General features: G+C 39.8%; 2 protein-coding genes across 10 annotated transcripts in view; both read left to right on the top strand.

Annotated features, from left to right (window-relative positions):
- The window catches only part of tnika (TRAF2 and NCK interacting kinase a), a 118087-nt gene extending 105082 nt beyond the window's left edge, over positions 1 to 13005 (top strand). For 7 of the 9 annotated variants that reach the window (XM_015361167.2, XM_015361166.2, XM_015361162.2 and 4 more), the window contains 10 exons: positions 377 to 544; positions 1088 to 1190; positions 1633 to 1803; positions 2336 to 2479; positions 2814 to 2948; positions 3210 to 3310; positions 3969 to 4118; positions 4645 to 4804; positions 7375 to 7514; positions 9271 to 13005. In XM_015361167.2, coding sequence (XP_015216653.1) covers positions 377 to 544; positions 1088 to 1190; positions 1633 to 1803; positions 2336 to 2479; positions 2814 to 2948; positions 3210 to 3310; positions 3969 to 4118; positions 4645 to 4804; positions 7375 to 7514; positions 9271 to 9354 — 1356 coding nt within the window. In that variant the 3' untranslated portion in view covers positions 9355 to 13005. The remainder of the gene's footprint in view (positions 1 to 376; positions 545 to 1087; positions 1191 to 1632; positions 1804 to 2335; positions 2480 to 2813; positions 2949 to 3209; positions 3311 to 3968; positions 4119 to 4644; positions 4805 to 7374; positions 7515 to 9270) is intronic. The other 2 variants (XM_015361163.2, XM_015361164.2) reach the window with 2 other exon arrangements.
- A 2167-nt stretch (positions 13006 to 15172) lies between these two features.
- Positions 15173 to 25245, top strand: slc2a2 (solute carrier family 2 member 2). The gene is made up of 11 exons (XM_015361168.2): positions 15173 to 15280; positions 16771 to 16866; positions 17369 to 17556; positions 17785 to 17909; positions 18384 to 18499; positions 19661 to 19823; positions 20665 to 20852; positions 20960 to 21064; positions 22070 to 22171; positions 22418 to 22621; positions 23763 to 25245. Exons 1-11 carry the CDS (start codon positions 15266 to 15268, stop codon positions 23964 to 23966), a joined length of 1506 nt encoding a protein of 501 aa, XP_015216654.2. The 5' UTR covers positions 15173 to 15265; the 3' UTR covers positions 23967 to 25245.
- The last annotated feature ends 846 nt before the right edge of the window (positions 25246 to 26091 follow it).

Raw genomic sequence — 26091 nt, 5'->3', positions numbered from 1 at the left:
TGCACATGCTCACAGTGATGTATGAAATCTCCATTTTACTATTGGTATACAGCTACCAGTTGAATTCTCCATGACATTTCTTGTCAGGCACTACTGTAACGCTTTTGCATATGAATTAATTCAGTTTGTTGGTCAACACAAGTCTTGTGGGAACTAACTTTGTGACCCTCATTAAGAAGCTAGGGCAGAAAATCAGGGGTGGTATCCTCTGTGAGCATGCTCATTAGGACTGGCTCCCAGGCCTGCTTTGTCCCACCTGCTTCCTTTAATATCTCCGTCTCGCCATAACAGAGCTTGCCTGCGAGGTTCTGCATGGCCGGGGTAGGGTGTGCTGGATCTTGGTGTAGAATAGCGCTTTCCTGTATTCTTTCTGCAGACGTTGGGCGATAGAAAACATTCTGGCCATACCGATAGCAATGGCTTTGCGGGCCACATCAATCTGCCCGATCTGGTGCAGCAAAGCCACTCCCCCTCGGGTACACCCTCCGAGGCCCTGGGACGGGTTTCAAGTCTGCATGCACAAGATCTGGATTCCATCGCAGAAGTAGGTGATGGTAAAGCCGTCTGACAGAACCCCCTTCCATCTTCTCCTGTCTTCTTTGTCGTGACTGTGGGGTGATTTATTTTTTTTCTGCGTTTGCTTCTTGCATTTGGATGTTGGTTTACGTATTGGTGTTTTTGGTTTGTTTGTGTTTTTGTAGCCACAGCGAGCTAGAGCAAAAATCTTTTGTTTTTTAAAGCTTTCAACTTCCTTTACTCTCTGTGGACCAATTTCATGATGTTGTGTTACATACTGCATTTTACCTTGTACGTCAAGAGTGCATATATATATATGGCGAATTAATCATATTAAGCTATTTCCCTGTTGTCTGGATATATCTTGGGGTAGGAGCCACATAGAAGTACTGACAGCGTCCTTTCTATTCAGTCTCTTCATTGCATTGTTCAGTATTAAAAAAGAGGGTTTTTCCAGGAGCAGGGTTGGAAAGACGGTTGAAATGATTTTGGATTGTAATCCTGATTTTAAAAAACTAAATGAGGGTCGAGGAAGAAAATGTCTTAACCCCGGACACACTGTGTTTGACAGTATGGACTCGGGAGTGGGTCGAAAGCCTCGTTTACCCCGTTTGTGGACCCGCGGGTCTATCAGACATCTCCCACCGACGACGACGACGAGAATTCGGCAGCAGGTAAGTCTGCGCCGGACAGAGACCAGGGACGGCGAATGCACAAATTAGCATGGAGCTGTTCTGTCACCCACCAAAGAGGAACAGACAACATTCCAGTTAATAGCAATTTGATCTGTTTCAGATTTTAAAATATGCTTTTGGCTTTTGAACAAATGGTGCTGTTGAAGTGGAAAACCAGCATGTCTAGGCAGAAGTGAGATCAGAAAGGAAGTGTAGTTGTCTCTCACATTAGATGTAACAGCTTGTAGAAGCCTTATCTTTTATCCTTGAGCAATCATATCAATGTTTGAAGACCTATGCCCTGGAATAATATTGACTATTTGTTCAGGTTTTATCTTACATAACACTTGTGTATTAGTTTGTCAGGAATAATGTGTAGTTACTTGAATATGTGTAGTTCTCCTGGAATTAGCTCTGTAATTGCGTACTATGAACTTGACAGCTCTGTTTGCCAACGAGCTGCTCCGACAGGAGCAGGCCAAGCTGAATGAAGCTCGGAAGATCTCGGTGGTGAATGTGAACCCCACCAACATTCGGCCGCACAGCGACACCCCAGAGATCCGGAAGTACAAGAAGCGTTTCAGCTCGGAGATCCTGTGTGCAGCTCTGTGGGGTGAGTTTAGTCACTGGACCACCAGACTCAGATTTGCTTGATAGCACCCAGTCATGTGTGAGAAAAGGTGAACCGCTTCAATAAGCGTTCCAGTTTTCAATCGCTGTGAAACTTGGAGAAGCCGTCTTTTAAATAAAAGCTGGGAATGTTTCAGGAAGCAAAGTTTACCTTGCAAAACAAAGTGCATTCACAATGGAAAGTAGCCAAATATATCTTCTTTTTATGTACTACAATTTTGTTTAATCAGTTTCAATATATTGGTTCTATTTGGAAAGTGTATCTTCTTGTAAGAAAGTAAGACTTGAGCTTCAGTGAGAAAACCTAAAAACTATGCTGCTTTTTCCCTAATTTTATTAACACTTGTGGCTTGTTCCAAGCACCTATGTTGTTCCATCTTTTAAAACTTGTGATTAGAAGCCTGGCTCTGGAGATCGCCATGTTTACGAAACGGCATGGTTGCTGTTCCTCAGTGGCTGCCCATAGTGCCCTCTGGTGGGAGCGTTCTGTAGCAGCATGTGTTTGTTTGTCTCAGGGGTGAACCTGCTAGTGGGCACTGAGAACGGACTGATGCTGCTGGACAGGAGTGGACAGGGAAAGGTCTACAGCCTTATCAACAGGAGGCGCTTTCAGCAGATGGATGTTTTGGAGGGGCTCAATGTCCTGGTGACTATATCTGGTATGCTAATAGTCCGCATTAAAATCCAATTAAACCCTCCCTCAGGCTTCTCAGTTTGCCCTTTATTCAGATTAGTTATAACTATTAAAGACAGCAGTCTCTAGTATGACAGCACACTTAGAGTTGTATGTTTTCATTGTTGCGTGATAAAAGAGGAACATGAAAAGATTACTGATTAGTCTTGTATTATAATAACGAGTGTAAGATTGTGATTTTTGTATTTGGTGTTAGTTATGTATCTGATGATTTTTAACAGTTTCTTTTTTGGGAAATGATGAATTCTAAAAGCAGATGCACACCATTGACCACTAATATGTGGTACTGTTCTTCATAGGAAAGAAGAACAAGTTGAGGGTGTATTACCTGTCATGGCTCAGGAACCGGATTTTGCACAATGACCCAGAAGTGGAAAAGAAGCAGGGCTGGATCACCGTGGGGGAGCTGGAGGGCTGTGTCCACTACAAAGTCGGTACGTCTTTGAGCTACGCATTGTCAACAATAAAATCCAACAAGGACTAATAGAGTAACAGGAACAAAGACTGGGTTTTTTTCTTTATAATCCAAAAGCTGGATAGGGTTTTGTTATAGCTGACTGATCTTCAGAAATACCAGTATCTCGTGCCAGCTAGTATTGGTGCTGGCTTGTTTAAAGACTGAAATGCAGAAGCTGTTGTCCTGCAAATCCAAGAGCTGCTTTTGAAGTAACTTGTCTGCTAACTCTTTATTCCAGTAAAATACGAAAGAATCAAGTTCTTGGTGATTGCTCTGAAGAACTCGGTGGAGATTTATGCTTGGGCTCCGAAACCCTACCATAAATTCATGGCTTTCAAGGTATGAACACATTTACAGCACCCTGCGGCCTGTATGGTGTCCCCAGATCCCTTCTGAGAAACTCTCTATCAAAGGGAAGCAAAATAAAATACGTTGGCAGTTTTGTACTTTAATACATGATGAACAACAAGAGTCTTAAGTGAAATAATAGAAATCTGTTCTGATTTGGGTGTTTTGCAGTATTTGTCATATTAATAGTTTCCAGATAGTGTAAGATACTTCTAACTAGCATACTGGTAATATGAAAACCATAAAACATTGTCATTCAGTGCTTGTATATTTATCAAATAAAAATGTGAACATACAGCGCATATTTCTGAATGCACCATGTCATCTCATTTAGACATTCTGAACATCTAGTTTTAACTGGGCCTTCTGGTTTTTAATTAAGCTTCCACAAAGAAGCTTAGCAAAAACAGTCAACAGATTTTTTTACTTTCAGCACTGCCATTCTGTGTCATAAGCAACTCATTTTCTTGTGTTCTCTAGTGAGTAAACGTTTTTCATCTGACTGAATGTGGCAGAGCTATTAAAAGGTATTGTTGCTGAGGGCAAACTAATAGTAAGGAGACAGACCTGCTTTTTGGCACTTCAGGATATGTTTTGGAAGTGGCCTTCATGTGACTTGATAGCTCACGCTGTCAGTGTTTCTTTCAAGTCTTTTACAGACCTGCAACACAAGCCCCAACTTGTTGACTTAACTGTTGAAGAAGGGCAGCGGTTAAAGGTTATCTATGGGTCCAGCGTTGGTTTTCACGTGATTGATGTGGATTCAGGGAATCCCTATGATGTCTACATCCCATCCCATGTAAGTTAAGATGACGGAATGGATCACTATACCATAATATGGTCCAAGTGTTTTAAAGTAGAGTCAGCAAAGGTAAACTTTCTGAATTTCTTTGGCTGCTTTGGATGTTTTATTCTCAAGTGTTACAGCTATGTTGTCAGCGCATTGACAGTGTCATACTTCCACGAAAAGAACATAAAAGTAGATTTCTGCTTTTCAGTTCTAAACTTAGAAAACGGACAAAAAGAGATACAAGAGCAGATGTCATGTACATGTTTCTCCCCGATCTACGACCTTTGACAAACCTAAATCAAAATTGAAGACTTTTTGACAGCAAAACAAAGCAACCGGAAAGTTCACTCTTCAGGCATCTGTGTGGTTTCCAAACGTACATTGTCGTGGCTTTTGAGTGGGAGATCATATTGTTGCAGCAGTTTCTCCACAGCAGCAGCTCTGGCCTAGGGGTTGGTGTACCAGTGACACCTGGTTTCTGTTGTGCATCGAGATCTGTTCTACAGAGGCTTATCTGCAATGTTCCCTCCCCCAGATTCAGAGCAGTATCACTCCACATGCCATTGTGATCCTTCCCAAGACAGACGGAATGGAGATGCTTCTGTGTTATGAAGATGAGGGGGTCTATGTGAACACTTACGGCAGAATCACAAAAGACGTGGTGCTACAATGGGGAGAGATGCCCACCTCTGTTGGTAGGTTTAATAAGCTCATTCTGCTTTCAGCCGGTTGGCTTTCTGAATCAACCGGTAGGTGCAATTCTTTATCCTCAGACAGACACCCCAAAACACATTGGGGTGCTTAAAGCCTTCCGGTTTGGAGTCAAACCAATTAAAAGGTGAATATCACCGCCACCACCCACCCTAGCCTATAGGCTTTTTGTTATTGTCCTTTATTTTATTTCTGTTTGTTTGATTGTTGATTTTATTTTTTTGCTTTCAACTTTGGTTCAACAGAATAATAAGATAATTAAACTCCACTCCAGCCTCCCGTAGTAGAAGTAAATAATTGTTTTTGTTTTACAATGTTTTTTTTTCTTGCTTCAGGATGAAGATCTCTTGCTTGAAGAGTCTAGTGGTCACAAATCCAGGCCTTCCTGTCTTGCTTAACCATTTTAACCATTACAATCCTATAAATGTTTTCTAAGTCCTTGAAGGAAGCTACCATTGTTTTCAGTAATTCAGTAATGAGGAGGCACTGGCATTTTTGGTTCTTGCAGTTGGTTCTGTGTGGAGACTATAAAAAAAGTGTGTTTTGAGCCTTTGGAATCAGGAGGTTTTAAAATGTTAATAGATTAGGAAAAAAATTAATTGCAGGTGGCATGGCCAACCTGAGGGTTCTGGAATTGATTTTGGTTGATTTTGCATGATCTCACCGGCTTTGTGTGGGTTTTTACCAGGTGCCTCTACTTTCCAAAGATATGTGGTTAGGTTTGACTGGCTACGTCTAAGCTGTCTTAGTCTGTAGCCCTGCTAGACTCTCAGTCCTGTCTTGTAGCCAACAGTATGCTTCTGGTAGATGCTTATTACTGATGCTGGATAGATGGAAATTGGATTTGTGGTTTTGTAAAAAAAAATGTTTGCATCTTATTTTAGTGACAAATGGGTAAAGCAAAGTTAATATAGAGAAACCTGAAAGTTAGAAAAGGCAAGCAGGAATAAAATACTACAATGAATGGGATTGGTGCAGTAGTGCTCAGCATACATTCCAAACAAGCTCAGTAAATGAAAAGCTGATCTCTAAATGGAATTTTTAATGCATTTCTGTATTAATTACTACTATTTTTTCATGCCGACAATGTAGCTAGAGGCCTTGCTGATTTGTTTTTCAGTAGTTAGCTAGATACTAAGCAGGTGTTATGTGAAAGGCCAGCCCACTAGAGTGCTTAGCTCTGCTTCATTATGCAGCACTTTTGTTGACTTTGGTCGTTTCAAAAGAGAATTTTTAATTTTCAGCCCTGTTGGGGGTTTAGCTAATGATGAGGCTCATTAATTATTAAATGGGAGCTGTCAGCTGCTTTTGATAGATTGTCCAGCATATATCGTAAAACATCACAAGTCATTCTTCTTCCTTGCACTTGTGTCAGACCTTCAGTGTCTTTTAACATTCTTTATTCAATTAATTCGGTGACTGATTTGTATCCAAATTCATCCTCTTTTGCATAAATAATTAAAGGTCTAAAAGTCCTGCAGAACTGTGTCAATAATTGAGTTTGCCAATTAACTGCAAGTAGGGTCAGTAGTCCTTGTGGTCATGAAATGGTTCAGCTCTAGCTACAGTACCTAGGTGTACTGCCTAGTTCATACTAACTGCCTGGCAGTGTAAATGAATGCTTTAAGATATCTTTCTGCCAGCTTCCTGAAGACTTTTAAGTTTCCTGAGGGAAATTATGACACACTCAATATTCAGCAGTAATGGCTTGAAATGAAGATTGATGCAGGGTCTGAACACATATCATGAGTAAGAATTTAGAACACAAGGGAAAGAAGTCAGGTGTCATTTATATTAGAATTCAACACTAGTTTTAATGAAGGAAAGCAAGTAAGAGGGTGTTATCTTTGTTTTTTGTCTTGTCTTTCAAACTTAATTGATCTTTTGTGTCTTTTTTTATTTTGTTACGTTTTAATCAGTCGGGTTAGGATTACTAAGCTTTACCCTTCCAAGGTAGGGAATCCCAAAGTTGGCGAGTAGTCATAGACCTAATGCTACCCCCTTATCTGAGTTAGTTGTAAAGCCCAGCCTTTTAATCTGAAACCGTATAGATTTAGCTTCTGATACAAAAAAGTGTCAGTGCTTCTGCCTTCACCGAGAATTAACTTGTACAACATTCTATTACCATTTACTAGCATTTAAGTAGATAACACCTAACAGGGACGTAGTGGGTTTCTCTTTGGACCCAGATAATCTTGTGGACCTGAAAAAAACAGGTAATTATTTTTCTTATTACTATGTGACAGTACTTTGCAGTTGATTGCCGGAAGTCTACGCATCTCTCTTCTGAAGACACGGGTGGGGAAAAAAATTTCAGGTTCAACAAACAAGTTCCTAAACACACACTCAAAAAAACAGCTACAGAATGCGTGGGGAAACTTTTTTTTTGGCATTAGAAACTGCTGCAATAATCACCTCCTTGTGCAGGTTGCTTTGCTGAGCCGAATCTTCGCGCTTCCTGGTTTTGCGTTTCTCTTGGACGTCAGAAGTCGTTGACGAGGGACAGGTCCGGGCCAGCAGGCCTCTGAGTAAGGCCTCTCCTTCTTTCTTCCAGCCTACATCCATTCCAACCAGATCATGGGCTGGGGAGAGAAGGCCATTGAGATCCGCTCCGTGGAGACGGGACACCTCGACGGAGTTTTCATGCACAAGCGAGCTCAGCGATTGAAGTTCCTCTGCGAAAGAAACGACAAGGTAACGGGATGAACGCATCTCGTCTCTCTCCCTTAGACAGCTAGGGTCCCAGGAGGGGTCCCAGAAAGGATTTGCTCGCGGTTTTTCAGTTATTCTCAAGGTCTTGGTAATGGGACCTGCTGCTGCGCATCTTTGCATATAACAAGGTTTTCTGCCAGAAAGGGGTGGTGGTGTTAATAACTGGGCACTTTTTCACATGAGATGCCAAATTTTTTATTATTGACATGGTAGAACACAATAATTCATCATCTAATGCGAATCATTATCGTATATCAACACTTCTTATGAAAGTATTTGTCTATTCAAACACTTTATCATTGTAAATGGTACCACGGAGCAGTGAAAGTTCGTACATGTGTAAACATGGGGTTCATTTTCCTGATGACAACACCACTACACACCAGAGGGCACTTACTTTGTGTGACAAATACTTATGTCAGTGGTGGCCTGTCTACATGGAAGGAAGTGGTAATTAATATCACTAATAATTTCTCCACATGTAGTGCTTTTAATCTCTAAGGATTCCAAAGCACTTGAGGAGAGATACACTTCATCCACCACTGAAGTGCAGCAGCTACTTGGCTGGTGTTTGGCACTAATTATGAACTAGCAGCCTCAATACACAGCAGATCAGGTGATAAATCGAGACATTCCTACACTAATTCAGCTTAGGCAGAACTTCCAAATGGCAGGGCATACTGTAGTACTAGGAAGCCAGGACACTTGGGTTAACGTTAACGTTAACATCACCTCATACAGTACAGTGCTACTAACAGGTCACCTACACTGCTTGCAGCAACATCCTGATTTTCCTTGGTCTCCTATCCCCTTGTTAGACCCAGTCATGCTTGGCATCTGAAATCGGATGAGATTAGGCTACAATGTGGTAACAATACAGCTGTATGAAACTGTTCAGTTTCCACTGTCATTGCCCATGAGCACATGTTCCCTGCAATTTTATTGCTCAGCAGTACACAATTTTCAGTGTTGTTGGAATAGACAAATTTTAAAAGTATTCCTTACTTTTGTGCACTCAGTTAACATTCTGGTACACCTCCGCACAGATATGAAATGTATTTTTTAGATGCTTGTGTCCTTGATGACACAGTCTGCGCCATTTACCTTTTGGACCGCACTGCATTTTTCGTCACAGTAACCATTTCCCTTTCTGCATAAGTATCATCTAAAGAAATGCACATTGTCCAGTACTGTGCAGACATTTCTGAGGCCAGTAAACGTTTTGTACAATTGGATAACCTATAGTGAAATGGGAATGTATTCTTCCCATTGTATTTTGTGACTGAACAATTGCATCAGGGTTTGTAAATGTTTGCATTCAGCATATACACCAGACATACCTTATATCCATTCTAAAAATAAATCTACAGCATTGCTGCCTAGTACTGATCTCATCCAGTCTCCACAGCTAAGCAAGGTTGAACGTAGGGTTTCCAAGGAAATGCCTAATGACTTAATTTCTCTCTTGTGTTCCACAATCTGGCTTCCCTAAAGTTTCCCCTTAGTTGACTTGCTGCAGTAATCTTTCACTGCCCTGCTGGAACTGCTGCAGAGGGGGGTGGTTAGTGCATAGTGGATACCAAGCACCACCCAGTAGTGGGCTGCACTTCTGTAGTGGTCGAAGTGGGTTCCCTCCTGTATGTCAAGTGCTTTGGGGTCCTTGGGGATGAAAAGCAAGAAACGGATCCTTTGCGCACAATTCTAACTCCCTGCAACACTTCTTTTTTTTTCTCGGCAGGTGTTCTTTGCCTCCGTTCGATCTGGAGGCAGCAGTCAAGTCTTCTTTATGACCCTCAATAGAAACTCTATGATGAACTGGTAACAGACGTTTTACTAGCATCCAAATGGTGAATTCTGATCGTCTCAGCATTACATTTGTAGACTTAAGGTAAATTTTAAATAATAAGTTAAAGGAGGAAAAAAAAAGCAAGCGAACAAATGAACAACAAAAAGACTTTGGCCGTGAGCGTTGGATTCCTGCACCAGAAGGGAACAAAGAAAACCCTTGTGTGGCGATTTCGTGTTGGTGTTGCACCATCTTGAAGACTCGTGAAGGTGGGAGATGGCGTATCGCACCATGAACAACGTCCAAAGGGGAAAAGAGAACAGTAGTGCCTCTGTGTTGTGGCTGAGGGCATTACGGAGGTCTCCTGAAAAGATCTTTGTCAATCGCTTTGTACTTTATCATCCGTTTTTTTATCTTTCCCTTATTATATTTTTTTGGTGATTGAATGGGAGTTTGTGAGGGGACAGGGTTTTATTCTTTGGACCAGGGAGATTGCAGAAACGTCTGCCTGCTGGAGTTTAGACATGTTTAACACTCTACCTTTGCAAATATAACAAGACAAATATCTTTTTTTTAAAAAAAAAGCAAAGCAGTGAAAAGTGTAAATTAAATGCTTCTGTGTCAGGATAAACAGTAAAGCCATGCAGTTATCTCTTCTCTTTTTCCTGGTGTTTAACAAAGTGTGCTCTCCATATCGCAGAGTTGGTTAGGACTGTCCTTGCCAAATGTAGCTACCTCACTAGCTACTGAGGAGAGATAAAGCTCGGTGCACTTTGTCAGCATCTAATATGGGGTGCCATACCCACTGAACTGTTGAAATCAATAACTACCAGCTTGCAACCCTGTGCACTCAGCAGAGCAGAGCCCCTAAAACAGCGACAAAGGAGCTGAATACCCCATCAGAATAGACCTAACTAAGGATTGGTTAAACAGTGTGCTAAGGGTGTCAGTGGGCTAAACTTCCAATTATCTAGTTTTACAAGCAATCCTTTTATCAGCAAGAGGTACTGAAGTCACCAGTAACCTTTGGCCAAAGGTTGGCACACATCACTGGCAGTGCCATGCTCAGATGCTGAAAGCAAGCAGTCAAGCTGAGAAGAATGGCTGCCGTTCTGTGCAGGGTGCCTGTTCTTTGGTGCCAGCTGTGACCAAGTTTGCCACTTGGGACGTTTTGGAACCCCCTAAGTGCACTCAGTGTACTGAGTGAAACTTGTATTTTTATGGATCTGTAAATGTACATTCTGTGTTCTGGAGGGTATATGTTGCAATACATATTCCTGTTTCCAAACCGTTGCACTGAAACGGTGTTGGGAGAAATGTTCACATTTTTAAGCGTTTCATTTGTTTTCTGGACAAGTAGCTACAAGCATGGCTGCCTGCAAATTAAGGGTGTTGTTGCAAAAAATAAAAATATATGTGTGTTGCGCTTCCTCTTATTAACCTACCTCGTTTTTTTGGGGGGAGGGGGGTGTGATTGTTTTTTATTTCTTCTCTATTCTGTTTGACATTCTTAATTCACTGTGTTCACCACCTTGGAAATTAACGCCAAAATACTCAAAGATGTTACGTAAAAAACCAGTATTCAGAGAAATTTTATAAATCATAGGGAAATAACTGCCAAAATGTGGCCAAATTTAAAATGCAAGGCTGTGACAAGGAGTGATAGTGAACTGATGGAATGATCATTTTTTTATGTAAGAGCCAAATTGAGATGAAAAAGGCAGGGCGAATTTCCCTTGACTTGTAAATGTCCGTCTTTCAACATTTAGAAAGACTGGAAACTGCTGTATCGGAGAAAATAACATTCTCTGAATCTACCTTTGTCTCTGTAATAAGCTATTCTGGTCATGGTGTGCTTTTTTTCTTTTTTTTTCTAGCCTAGACTCAAGTTTGTTTTTTGTTACATGTCTGTGTAGGTTTTTGATCAAATGGGAATGTTCATTTTCTTGGATTGGAGTTACTGTATTATTTTACTGCCTACAATATTGGTGGAGGAAATCTCCAGGTCTTTATGCAAGGAGATTTCCTCTGAAAGTGTGTGTGACTTCATACAGTACATTATCAGTCAGTGCAAACCGCAACAGAAAAAGCACTGAAATGCAGTCAATCCTGAACTCCCAAGCTCTATGTACATCTTTTGTATAGTTGAGTGTAAAAGTTCATTGTACAGTAGTTGTATGAATAACATTTATTTTTGTCTTCACAGAACTTTTTTGGCACTCCTGCCATTAAGACGTCTAATTGTACATTGCATTGCATGATATTAAATGAGGGGTGTAACAGGCCATTTTGATAGACACTTGATAACTTATTTTTTTGTTTTGCTTAATAGTTTTTTTAGTTACTTAGTCATGAACACTGAATTTGATTTTCTCCTCTCTGGGATACAAACTTTATGTAAAACTACTGCAGACACATTTTCCCCAAAACAACAAAGACATATGTATATTTCAAACTGGATTGATTTACTCAGTTGAAAAAGATTTTAACAGACAATGGACTGATTCCTCTTTTGTATGTTTTTCCAATTTTGACACACATTGTTGTTGTCACATCTAAAATATTTGCAGTCTATTTCATCAATCAGTCCCTGAAAAAAAAACATGTTCTTTAACAGCAGGAATCGTTTTTAAAAGGGAACAGGATAATGCATTTGCCTTGTGCCTTGGAAACAAGCCAGAAAAGTAGCAACACACATGGCACTGGCACCCACTTTTCACAACTGAGATACCTGAATGTTCACGACCAGCCCTTTTCCACCTCAAGAGCTGTGCCATTGTCTTCGAAATAATTCTCCATTGTGCATTTACTGTATCAGTAGCCTAAGAATCTGGGAGAAGCTCTTTTCCCCTTGTGAATGGCCCTGTTAGAGCAGGTATGATTCAATGAGATAATCTCTTCTTATAAATTATGGGATACGTGATAATTTCCTTGCTAACCACTCTAGGTAAAAATAAGTGTGTGTGTATATATTGAAATATACACACATTTATGTACAGGACATGCTTTTATTTTTTTGATCGGAAAATGTGTGCACTGTATTTTTTGAAACAAGAAATGTTTTCTTTTTTTCTGTGAATTGGTGGGTCTCCATTGATATGTGTAAAGAACTTAACATAAAGAATGTTCAGATGGAGTAAAATGCTAGACTTTTTAAATATATTAGAACTGGTATTTTATTTTCATTTTATTTGAAAAAGGATGTTTTAGCATTATTTTCTTCATATCTGTATAATAGGAGGGGAAACTAGTTAGAAAGCTTTTTGATCTAGGGATTAATAGGTCACATGTAATGTTTGCACATCATAATGATTTATTTTTAAGAAGAGAATAAGTAATTTTAAAGGAAAATGACTCTTAGGGGTATTAGGTCTCGAACAGGGTTTTAGCAATAAGCTGTACTGCTGAATTGATTTTTTTTCTGGAAATATTTTAGCGTGTTTACTTGTTCAGATCTGAAAGCTGGTGTAGAGAGAAAAGGAATACTCACTTTCTTCTTTTTTTCCTGATACTGATACCTAGACTGGGGTTTTATGGGCTTGGACTGGAACACATTAAAAGACTTCCTTATTTACAGTTTGACTCTTCATCTGTGACTTCCCGAGTACCGTCACGAGTTTGTTTTAAAATGAAAAGCATTAGTAATGTCCTGTTTTTAAAAAAAAAATAAATGAAATTAGCACCTGATTTTGGTTTGTCTTCGTTCCTGAAAATGATTTTGCGTTGTGTCCTGTGCTGTTTTTATCCACATACACAAAGTTATGTGCCATTGCAAGTTTTGAATACCTGTTTTCTGTAACATATTTAAAAATTAGAGCACAAATGAGATCTGAGCAGGGCAGCACAGTAACACTGCTCTGCAGGGCTGTGGCCCTGGACTCTATTCCTGGGGTGCTACTGTATCTGGGTGCAATTAATGTTTTCCCCGTGTTCGTGTGAGATTCCTCCAGGTGCTCTGGTTTCCCTCCCTCAGTCCAAAGGTTAAGTGATTTGGGGGGACAATTGGCCCTGGTGCGAATGTGTGCCCTAAGATGGACTGGCTTCGTGTTCGGGGTGTCTTCTGCCTTGCGCCAATTGCTTGCCAGTATGGGCTCCGGGTCCCCTAAGTACAGATAACATTTTACTGCACTTAATCCATCAGTGAAATCCACCAATCTTTATATCATCACACTTTGATGTCACACGGGTGGATTTGTCAGTCGTTTACAATACATGTATAGTATTTGGCGCGGAACAAGTAAAAGGTTTTGTTCCACGCTGAAAAGAGAAGAAAGGAAACAACGTTTCGGCTGTGGAGCCTTCTTCAGGCGTGTATTTGGTATTCGTATAGTAATGTGGGTATTGGTATTTCTAATTTCCTGTTTCTACTAATAATCATTTTTAAAATGGCTCCATTAAGCATTTTCAGAAACAATACCATTTGCAAGCTGCACTTTTTCATGAAGGCTGCACTGATAATGGTAGTGACTACATTTTGTCAATGATAAGTTATCACTTTCCAGAGAGTACGATATATGATAAAATCTGAGATTCTGTTAGCGATACATTAGGAATTTCAGGGTTCATAACCACTTAATGGAAGTAGAGGATGTGATTCCTTATTTGTAATTAATTGACTAATCACCACAGTTTGTTTATTTTCATACACGTACATACAAATTTACCTTAATAACATTAATTCCTAATAGGCACTATGTCTAATCACAAAATGTGTGATTGCATGTTCTCTCGCTGGCCAAATCAAAAAAGGTCATTTGGGATAATTAACAGGTTTTCTTAATCGTAGTACTGTGTACAATTGCCATATTTGCCTTACGGAAATCATATCACACTAGAGATGTTGAGTGTTCTCAATGAAGGCAAGAGCTTTGAATCACATAATCCATTTCTGAATCCACACAGTCGCGCAAAGAGATTTAATTAACTGGTAATGTCTCTTTTCGTTAAGTTTAATTCTGAAACTAATGGTAAAGCACAAGCTCAAATGGAACTAAGCATTTTCTTCCTTCAGCTTTAGTCAAGCAATAATACTGCACAAATTTGCATGTCCTTCAGATTTTCGTACGTAAGAAAGCCTGTCTCAGCACTTGAGCAATCTTTTCTTATTTGATAGAACATCGTGCTCAGTATAACTTTCAGACTTTGATCTCTGCTTAATGATAATTTGTATTACAACGTGTGGACTGTAATATTTTTTTTTCCTCTGTATTAGTCAACGACTTGCTATTCCAATACATGTACTTTATACTGTAACTCAGAAGAAACTATTTGCTGCATAGGGACTGTATACAGTATGTAACATCAGACAGGCCATTTAGTTTGTTGTGGTGTGTTATATTCAATGCCCATGATGAGCCTCTGTTGTTAGAATGAGCATGCTAACATGCACTTACAGTACATGGGAAAAATGACATTTACACTATAGGTACAAACTATTTTACCCATTAAATTAAAAAATGTTAACAACGTAGACAGGTTTAGAGGAGGAAACTGAAGCGTCGGTAGCAAGTACCCTTCTTCCTCTGAAACAAGACACAACAGGTTAAAGGGACAATGAAAAAATACAAATGCCTTGAAAATGGGAAAATATTTTATCAAATGAAGTGAAAACGTCACTGAAATCATTTCTGGGTTAGAAAAAAGGCACAGTTCAACCGTTGAAGTACTTGATAAGAACTAGAGGCGTTGAGAAAGACCTATTTTAGTGGGTTTAAGCACATTCAGAAGAGCTTTCTGGACGGGCCATGGAAAATGGATTCCCAGATTGATTGTGTTCTCCCGAGAAGGCGAAGGCGGCAGCATGCTGTTGGAGCATGATCACCTGGATTGATTATTATCCAGAGGTACTTTGGGAATCAGTGATTAACTCACTTGTGTGTATGAACCTTGGAACTGCTGTTGGAGTATTCCTACATTGGGAAGGGGCTAAGACAGTACAAGAGAAGAGATGGAATGTGTAAAGGTAATAGAGATTTATTTCAAATGACCAAGATGTATTTTTCTTATTAATTTTAATGTATTTAATATATATATATACTGTATATATGTGTGTGTCAGCCTGGCTTGATATTGGAGACATTGATTTACAGGTGTACATGAGGAGAAATCCATTATTATTTTGTGCACTGAGATCTTTAAACTTGTTTTAAATAATGTGGATTTAAGAATTAATTGTATTTTTATTATCAGTAGCATTGAATGAAAACGTTACCAAGGTTCTTACTCATTCATTTGTTACATTTTCAATTATTTTACTTCGAGGTGTTTTCTTTGACGACCTGTGTGCGGCTTGATATTCCATCATTCAGTCATGAATAACTTTACGTTTTTAAAAATATTTATTAATTATAACTCGGGGTTGATTTTAAAATGTCCACGAAAAGGACTTGGTTCTTATAATTGTGTATAACTTGAATAATTAGTTATATAAAATATAAGAAAATTATTTTCTCTACGAACCAAAAACAAATGTTAGCACTTTATTAGTGATATAAACAAATGCATTTAATGAGAAAATGAATACAAATTAGACTAATACAATCTATAGGGACCATCGAGTTCTACAGACTTGAATGTAAATCTTTTCATGATGGGTATGACATTGTACAAACATGGAAAACAATAAGAAATGTCATTTAAATAATGCACTCGTTAAGGGCCGTTTATAATAATAATTGTATTGCTTACATAGCGCTTTACAGGTAATGGAGATCCCCTCCACCACCACCAATGTGCAGCATCCGATGCTAGTTTAAAACTATAAACCATATGGTGCGGTATGTGAAGAAGTCATAGTCACCCTTGAGTCTAATGAAAAGATATTAGCTGCACTTACCGCCTGCTGTAGCCTCCTTGGGTTTAAATTATCCCCGCACTTGTTGACTTCAACCTGACCTGAATCAGGCTTAACGTTTGGCACCTTCGTGTTTCTGCTCGTAAATATAGCAGACCTAACGACTCCTTACATAAATAGCAAACATGCATTTTGAAAGAATTCGGACTGCCTGCAGGTCTTTCTCTGCACGGGTCGGGGCTCGTATTATCTGTTGGACTGCTTCATTAAACGTATCAGACCATGTGTCTGTGTATGAATATTAAAGGGAGACATCCTGAAATGTACCAATGACTAAGGAAATGAGACTCAGGCCATATGGAGTAGAAAAACACTTTTTTTCTTAGACTGAAGTGGATTCGGTATAGTGTACTTCGCAGATGCCCAGGTTTATTTCCATGGCACTTTGCAGTGCATCTCGTTACGAACACTCACGTTAGAAAAATAAAAATGTAAGATAGTGGTGGGGGAAAAAAACTAAACCTATCGTACGTTTTAAATATTTTCGGACGCTATTTTAAGTTGACTTTTATTTTCTCCAAAAAACAAAACAAAACGCTGTTACTTTTAACATGTGCTGCGGTATATTCCTTCAATTGTGTAACCCTTCTCTCTTGTAGCAAATATCTGGCACTTTGATTTTGGCGGTCTTCACAGCAGCATTGGGGTCTCTACAGTACGGATACAGCCTGGGGGTCATTAACGCTCCGCAGAAGGTATACAGGTTATTAAAACAAGGCTAAAAACATTGCAGTCGTCCTCGTTTCTGACAATGAAATATGTCGATTTAGTAATGAAGTCTAAAATACCCTTTAATGCAAAAACAAATAGTGTAATCCACTAAAATTAATTTCCCTTAAAACGTATTTTAAGTATGGCAGTTTCTAAATGAAGCAGTGCCTTGGATATTTGAAGGAAAGGATAACAACTGGAAATCTTTATTTGAGAAGGTTTTAATTATTCGTGGTTGCTGTGATTACAGCTAATATTTTGCTCAGAAGCAGTGGAGTTTTTTATGACAAAAAAATAGCTCTTATCAGTTGAAAGAGCTGCCTACAAGTAGATTGTTCATTTTTATTATTGTTTAAATCGTGTGCTACCAGGAGTTAGCCGATAGACACCTTCACAAAGCTTTTCCAGAAGCCTTTACAGATCACTTTTGGCTGAGGAAAGATGAAAATATGAAAAAAGGCACCTCTTACTGTTTGTCCTTTGCAGATCATTGAAAGGCATTATGGACGTACTCTGGGTGTGCTACTGAATGAATCTTTCTTTTCCAATGGGAGTGGAATTGAAGAACCGCATCCTTCCGTAAGGATGTACTGGTCCCTGTCTGTGTCTATATTTTCCATTGGAGGTGTGTTCTCCTCCTTCCTGGTCGGGTGGGCTGGAGATGTACGAGGGAGGTGAGAAGACTGAGCCTCGCAGATTCCCTGTCAATTTGTTCTTATCGGCCATTGATAACCCACCAACACCAAGCTCACTGGAGACTTTTTATTGTCAGAACTAGGGGAACATGGACAATCCCCTAATGCACATTCATTTTATTCGTAGGAAGCTATGCTGTAATGAAAATGTGAGGTTTGAGTGCAAGAATGTATCAGTGATGTTCCTGGTGCTTGTTCGTCCCCCAGAATAACAGGGATGCTAGCTGTGAACATCCTTGCTGTGGTTGGAGGTCTGCTGATGGGCCTAGCTAAAATGGGGCCAGGACATATCATGGTCATTGCTGGGAGAGCAGTCATGGGCTTTTACTGTGGTAATTTGTGTTTATCACTTATGTACATGAGCTGGTCCTCTACTTGTTAGCTTTTTCCCCCGAATAAGAACTGTAAGACCTATTCACACATAGCCATCACCTCGCATTGAATCCAGAATGATTTTGAGCTACCGTAGGATGTTAACGTTTGATTAGCAATTCACCTTTGCATGGTAACTGTTGGCTACCCTGAAGAGAAATAATAACAATGAATAATGTATTGTAAAAGTGTATTTGTGTTGTAATATTCAGATTATTGGGAACAACTATGATAAATAATTATGAATGTTATTATACCTGTATATGTAAACTCTGATATAAGTATAAGGAATTACGATGTTACACTGGCTATATAAGACCACATTCAAATAGCACATTACCTACATTTTCAATCACTGGTAATTTGCCAGAGCTTCTAGAAATGTGGTGAAATGCATTAATATTGTACCATAACATTGCACTGGTGCATTTTAGGATTGTCATCTGGGCTTGTTCCGATGTATATTGGAGAGATTGCTCCAACAGCATATCGAGGAGCACTGGGGACGTTACACCAGCTGGCTATTGTGAGTGGAATTTTGATAAGCCAGGTATGTGTTTAAATGCTTGGTATTGATCTTCTTTTGTGTAAAAAAATGCAGGTGTAAAAATGTAGTTAAAGTTTTCATAATTTGTAATTTTAGTATTGGCTTTTCTTGACAGAGTTTTAGATGCATGCTGGTTTGTTCTTTTTGTTGTTTTTTTTTAACTTAGAATAAAACAAATGCATTCTTTTTCTCCATGTTAAAGAATTAGTCCAAAATAACCTGAATGTATGAACACAAGAACATAGGCTACATATAAAAACATAGGGACATAGAAAAGGGTAGGATATTGAGAGAATGACATTTGGCCAATATAGATCATTTAGTTGCTAGTAGCCAGTAGAAGTTGATTAATTGATCTGAGGAGCTCATCCAGCTTTTTATTTTAAAACATCAGCCTCACGATAATATGGAATACACTTAGATAATTAAAATACCTTGTCATAAAGGTACCATGGTAAATACAGGTCACGTCAATACCAGAGGTCATTATGTTATGTTGTAACATTAAGTAAACTAGAGACCACATAACCCCTATCCACTGATGGGACACCGGTCTGTTGCTGGAATTACCTTCAGTTATATAATTGGGTGGACTTTGCAAGTGGGGTAAAGTACCTCACTCAGGGGTATAACAACAGCAATTACAACAGGGGCTTGAACTCATGAAGCACCACTTATGGGTCCAAAGGCAAACCCACTACACAACCCCTACAGGAAGCAAGGTACTTGCAGATAAAGGTTGATTTCAAATTCCTATGTACCTGCATGCAAAAGGGACTGTGTCCTAAAAGCGAAATTCATATTAGCAAACTTCACTTTATCTCCCAGCTTACTTTTAATATTTCAGATTCTCCTGCCTTTTCAAAATGTGTTCGTGTGATGTCTCTAGGAATGCACTTAAAAATAACAACCCCTACCGAGAACTCTGTACCTGTAATAAACTGATCTCTTTTTTACCTTATTGAAAAACAGTGAATAGAAGAGCTGAGCTAAAAAGTAGTCTACATGCTAGTAATAATTAATAATGTTAATATGCGGAGATTGATGTTCCCTTCATTGTGTGTATGAACAGTGGCTTTCGTTTGTTGCTGACTATTGAAAACTGCATGACGTTGCCCTTAGTTATCCGGCTGCCAGTGACTTGCTCTTGTTGCGTGTACGTAGGTCATTGGTCTGGATTTCCTGCTGGGCAACACCACAATGTGGCCGCTTCTCCTGGGCTTGTCCGGAGCACCAGCCATCCTCCAGAGCTTTCTGCTGCCCTTCTGTCCGGAGAGCCCCCGTTATCTCTACATCAAAGCGGGCAAAGAAGAGGAGGCTCAGAAATGTATGCTATCGTTTGAGGGCCCATGTGATGAGCTTGTCTTTAAGATAAGAAAAGATCACTTTATGGGCCATATCCAATTTCTTGCATTAGAAATTTGTCTTTTCGCATACCCCAACTTGCTCTCCATGAGACACACAGACAGGGAGAGAAGCTTGGGGTCAGAGCGCAGGGTCAGCCCTTCATACGGCACCCCTGGAGCAGTTGGGGTTAAGGGCCTTGCTCAGGGGCCCAACAGAGTAGGATTCCTCTGCAGGCCGCGGGATACAAACCAGCAGCCTTCCAGCCACAGGCGCAGATCCTCAGCCACAGAGCCACCGCACCGCCCCCACATTAACGTTTATGTTAAGAACCGTAGCACATGGTTATTACACATGCAAACCCCTCAGAGAAAACTGCTTGGAAATGTTTTGGCATCTGCCCCCTTTTGGCTTAGCTTCACAGTAAAAAAAAGTCGTTCCATGTTAGGTGACAATGGAGGATTCGTTCGTGAGCAAAATGAAAACAGTGTTAAGCATAAGCAGCCTGATTATTAGTGCAGGCAATCCATGTTTGATTTCCACTGATCCATTTGCCGTGTAGGGTGTCCCTGCCTTGTTGTTTATTCTGAAATCAGTGTTCCCATTTGACCCCTGCCTTTGTAGCCTTCTTGTAATAATCGTTTGAAGTTTTGAGGCGTTTTGTGTAAGTGTGTTACTCCCATCTGACCGGAGGTCACAGACCTATTTCACCGTGGGAATGTACTGCTGCATGAAAGAGTGACACTTTGACCTGTCCCATCAACACAGCGTCCTGTCATTAATGTTCAGCAGTCTTCTGTTGTCCTGTTTTAAAACTCATGAAGGTCTGAAAAGGCTCAGAGGAGAATATGACACCACCAAAGACATGGCGGAGATGAAGAAGGAAAAGGAAGAAGCCAAGAAGGAGAAGAAGGTCTCCATCCTACAGCTCCTTCGCTCCAGCAGGTACCGGCAGCCCCTGTTTGTGGCCTTCATGATGCACATTTCCCAGCAGTTCTCCGGAGTCAACGCGGTGAGTTAACACCATGATCTTGCAAAACCAAGAGCCTTCTGATCTTACGGATCGTTTTCTGTGTCTTCGGGTTCATGTGGAATAACAAGATTTCTTACTTCTCTCAGATTTTTTACTATTCAACCAGTATTTTCGAAAAAGCCGGTGTCACCCAGCCCGTTTACGCTACAATCGGAGTTGGCGTTATAAACACCATTTTCACCTTGGTGTCGGTAAGTCGCCATCGCATATAAATCAAAAGGAAAAAGTTTTATATCTCCTCCATTTGATGTAATCTTTAGTGTAAAAAGCTTAGGCCATTAATCTATTTATTAGCTCTGGGGCTCCTAATATTTTTGTCAGCCTTCCACCATATTCGTGAGAGATGTACAGTAGCACATTTAAATCCCATGTCTGGCCAAAACAAACTGTTTCCCCAGCGGAATGGTTCTGTATCTTATCATGAAAGTAAGGCAAAATGTATCTGCAAAATCAAGGACAGGCAGCACAAAGAGCAAAGGCTAATCAGTTACCTGCTCTGCGTGCAACATGAATCCAGAGTATTTGTCCAGTTCACTAATAACTGTAACTGTAACTGCGAATTGAAAATTGGATTCTTTAATAAAAAGTTAAAAGATAAACAGGAAATCCCACAAAGTGCATGTCAGATCTAACGTACCATTAATCATCTAGCCATTGAATTTTATTTGTAACTTGATCTTTTCAGGACCATGTCCAGCTTACCACTCAGAACTGTTGCTGTGGGCGTTCACCTCAGTTACAGGGTTCATTTCAAAAGAAGCGAGTCACCAAAAATTATGACTGAGGGCGGCTTCTTTTAACAAATAATTGTGAGATCATTTGCCCAAAACACTGCACCCAGTGTGTTTTTCGAAGATTAAGGAACTGGCTAATTTTTAACACCTTTATGTGCTGGTTGCTAAAATGGAAAATTGAGGGGTTTGCCAAGCTCCCACTTACCTGCTGAGACTAATGCTGACATGCCATATTCAAAACAAAGGAAATAGTTGCGAGTGAATTGGAATTAAAGTATTGAGTGTATGATCAATTGGGTGCTAACAATCCACCTAAACTAAATTAATTCTGCTGACAAATCACTTAGTATTTAGTTAAAAGCAAAAAAATAAGATCTACACTGGACACGTTTGGTCTTAACAGGACAATGGCTTCCTCATGCCACTTGTGCAACAACACTCGTGCTCTGATTTTTATTTCAGGTGATGCTGGTGGACAGAGCAGGTAGACGCACACTGTGTCTAATTGGATTGGCAGGAATGTGTATTTGCACTGTGATTATGACAGTTGGACTGGTTTACCTGGTGAGTTGTATTTCTTGGTTTTTGCTTCTTCCTGGTAAGATCTCACATGTTGCAAGGAAAGGTTTCTGCAAAACAAGACAACATTCTTTCAAAAAAAGACCCACAAAGATTCCTCTCACATAGTGCACTACAGTTCACACCATCGAATGGTATTGCTGTTTAGGGTACAAGCTGTGCACTTACTTTTCTTCTTAATGAAAGTGTGTGTGTTGTTATTCTAACAGATTCAGTCTTGTTTGTTCTCAGGACACATATGCCTGGATGAGCTATGTAAGCATGACGGGCATCTTCCTGTTTGTGTGCTTCTTTGAAATTGGGCCGGGCCCTATCCCGTGGTTCATCGTAGCGGAGCTCTTCAGTCAGGGCCCTCGTCCTGCTGCCATTGCCTTAGCCTGCTGCTGCAACTGGACCAGCAATTTCATCATTGGGATGAGCTTCCCATACATAGAGGTGAGCTGGGATGAGCTTCCCATACAGTGCATATACTGGAGATGAGCTGGGATGAGCTCAGCATGGGATGAGGAAGCAGAAAATCTGTGGAAAATAGAGGGTGTAGGATTGTGTCTCAGAACCCTGTGATGTTAATTAACATGAATAGCTTGTTTCATGTGTGGAAGTGATTTGAAATTACGTACAGGGGTGGATGAGCTCATGCACCTCAGCAAATGTAATACTGTGTAATATAGAGATTTTCTGTATTTATTTGTAAAGAAAGTTCTTACAAATAAAAAATGGGGTGAGCTTCCCAAACAGTAGATAGAGATGAGCTGGGATGAGCTTCCTGTATATACAGTACAGACAGAGAGGTCTTTTTTAGCACTGCCATACTTTTCTTTATGAAAATAAAGATGTTTCTTTATAAACAGAGAAGTAACCATGGGAAGAAATGAAAAAAGAAAATCAACTTTAAGATGTTATCTAGTCCTCTTGCTGTTTACCGAGTAGATTCTGTGTCAGAAGGTGTCTGGGGCTGATCTCCCAGCCCTCTCCTCTATCTGTCATTCACATGCTTTGCCTAAAGCAAAATCCATCTGTGAAGATCCTTCACATCCCTTGTTTAATAATTTCCAGTTACTCGCATCAGAACGCAGATACCGACTCCCCTACACCAAAACCAAAAGAATTAAGTTCTCATCCATACCTGTAGCCATATCCTCACTTAACTCTTGACCTCCGATGTAAATATGTATATTGTTGTTCCTGTCTTTTTTCTTCTGTTTGTCTGTACACCAACACTGCTGCTGTAAAACAACTTGGTGACAATAAAGACTCTCTCTCTCCCTCTCCCTCTCCCTCTCCAAGAGGGTTTCTTACATTACGCTGCGCCCGTTTCCCTTCTGAACCGTCAGTAGCTGCTTAGTTTGATTTACCAACAGGCGTTTTTGATATAGACATAGAAACCTCTAGTGGCAGTGATTAGAAATTCATGTCAATGTATAGAATGTTCACAGCCCTGGGTTTCCACTGGCTAATTATTGGTGAAGATCCAGCTTCACTGGCTTAAATGTTGAGTTGAATTGTGTGATCAAGACAACTGTGTGATGTGTGATCACTGTGTGATAACTTACCATCTCTTCTCTGTACATCCCAGGCTCTGTGTGGGAACTACGTCTTCATTATCTTCACTGTGCTGCTGTTTTGCTTTACCATGTTCACGTACTGTCGAGTCCCAGAAACAAAAGGAAAGACTTTTGAGGAAATCTCAGCTGAATTCCGACGAAGGCGACACACAGCACCGGCTGGCCTTAAAACCGCAACAGAAATGGAGTATCTGGCAGGATCGACAGATGCATAACATTCTCCAACAAAAAAAGAAGGCAGCAGAGAGCTGTGCTGCAAGATGACTGTTACAGAGCTGTGCTGGACACAATGGGACAGACAAACTGAGAGAACATCACCTTATAAATGTTTACAGTGGATAAAAATAGAGTAAAGAGTAAAAGTGAAGTCACTGTACGTAACTGTCAGTTACGATATAGACCGTGGGAATCCAAAGTAAAGCACAATATAAACATGGTCAAGCACTAGGAGAACTAGAAGATATACAGTACTTTGCCGTTTGCTGTAATTGAGTAGCAGGTCACTGGAGTAGTGCTTATGTAGTACAGCACAGTGCTTCCTTGTGCTGTTCCACATAGATTACACTTGGCAGTGGTGCATGCATTACTGGTTGCAGCTATAGTGGGCATACAGGGAAATATTTGCATTTTCGCAGCCTGTGTTACATTGTGTCCAAGACATCACCTTGTCATTTGTTGTGCCTACGATAAGACATGTCCTCCCTCGGCAGTCAGTAACATGCATGGCCACGGACTGCTGTTGAATGGACAAAAGATTCAGATATAAACCGTGATAGAAAATAGAACTGCCAGTGCTTAGAGCCTTTGTACTTTAGATCAGTCAATTTTCAGATGCATTGTTTACAAACGGGATCACAACCCCACCAGATCTCCACGACGGACACTTCAGGAAGCGGTGGTCTAGCATACAAGCAGATATCACTACTGTAAATCATCCAGGCAGCAGTGTTGTGACAACACTGTATTAATGTTACACTTTGTTTGAGACAACATTGTGGTATTATGCTGTGTAAACACAAGCCTGTAGATGTTACATACTTTGGAGATAAAATGGATGACTTCCTGATAAAATTATTACTACCATAACATATAGAAATATCGCTATATTTACACTGAATTTGATCGGGATCAGGCTGGGGATATAAAAGTTCTGTACCTTAACTATTATAGCTACCACAGAGGTATAATAGTGCAACAAAACCTGGTCAGAGAAGACAAGATGTTATAATAATTTTATCTATATTCATTTATACTCATGTAGCCATGAAAAGGTGAATGGAACTGCTCGATTTCCCAGTCTGTTTCCTTTCCTGTTTTTCAGAACACTAGAGATTTCTTTAATGTGCAGGTAGTGTGCATGGTCCACAAGAATGTAACAGTATTAAGTAGTTTTTTATTAAATGTTTTATGTGCAGTATTAGAAACATGTCCACACTGAAAACTATATGTAATTATGTGATACTACAATTATAAATACATAAGGTATATGACTAACATAGTCATGTCTCTTTTTGAGCTACTTGTGTATACACAACTATGAAGAGTGTGTTCAAGTATTGAGTCACCCTCAAGCAGAAAGTGTCATTCAGCCCAGTGCACAGGTCAAAACAGTCCCCCAAACTGGACCACGCTCAAGATTCCAAATGCTTTATTAATCTTTAATTTTTAATTTTTCTTACTTTACTTATGAGGCAAACTATCCCGATATTTCAGTTCAAAGTCTTCTTCAAAGACTAAGGCGAAAGGGTATTGTTTCATATTTAAGTCATGTCATTTACAGGTATAACTTATATACTGTAGATATAGCCACAACTAAATTGAATGATGGATTTAAAAAACACTTTTTTTTTCAATTAGATATAGTTAATAAAGTTTAATTTTCTTTGAATTGAAACTTTGTGTTAATTTTTTTTTTCTCACAACACACTTAGAATTTTTAACACTGAGATTTATATGAAAGCATGGTGCTCCAAAATAATTTACCAACATTGACTGGCACATGAGATAGACATGAAACCACATCAAGACTACTAACTGTTACAGTAGGTCTGTCTGTAGTTGTGTCTACATATGCTGTAAATGCTGGGCTAGTGTGCAATGACGCGAGGAGAAATGTGTGAACAGAATTACACCTAGATCCTCAGATGTGATACAGTAGAACACATGCTGAAGTTGTACAGCAGTGTTCAATTTGGCCTTGCAGCAACAACAGTAACACTTTTATGCAGCTGAATGGTTTTTCGTCTCAATGTGTGTTTTTGCATTACTCAGCCTGGCTTTGCATAATCATTATCTTCACTTTAGTGACAAAGAAGCACATTTTGTTCACTGATTACATGT

The sequence above is a fragment of the Lepisosteus oculatus genome, chromosome 13, assembly GCF_040954835.1.
Source record: "Lepisosteus oculatus isolate fLepOcu1 chromosome 13, fLepOcu1.hap2, whole genome shotgun sequence".
In the NCBI taxonomy this organism is placed as follows: domain Eukaryota; kingdom Metazoa; phylum Chordata; class Actinopteri; order Semionotiformes; family Lepisosteidae; genus Lepisosteus; species Lepisosteus oculatus.
Note: the sequence above shows the minus strand (reverse complement) of the source record. Positions and strands in the feature narration are given on the sequence as shown.

Bases quoted from the DNA above. Each gene is read 5' to 3' on its own strand.
- slc2a2 (XM_015361168.2), top strand. The intron at 16,867-17,368 runs GTATACAGGTTA...TGTCCTTTGCAG, and splicing joins TCATTAACGCTCCGCAGAAG to ATCATTGAAAGGCATTATGG. The intron at 22,172-22,417 runs GTGAGTTGTATT...GTTTGTTCTCAG, and splicing joins CAGTTGGACTGGTTTACCTG to GACACATATGCCTGGATGAG.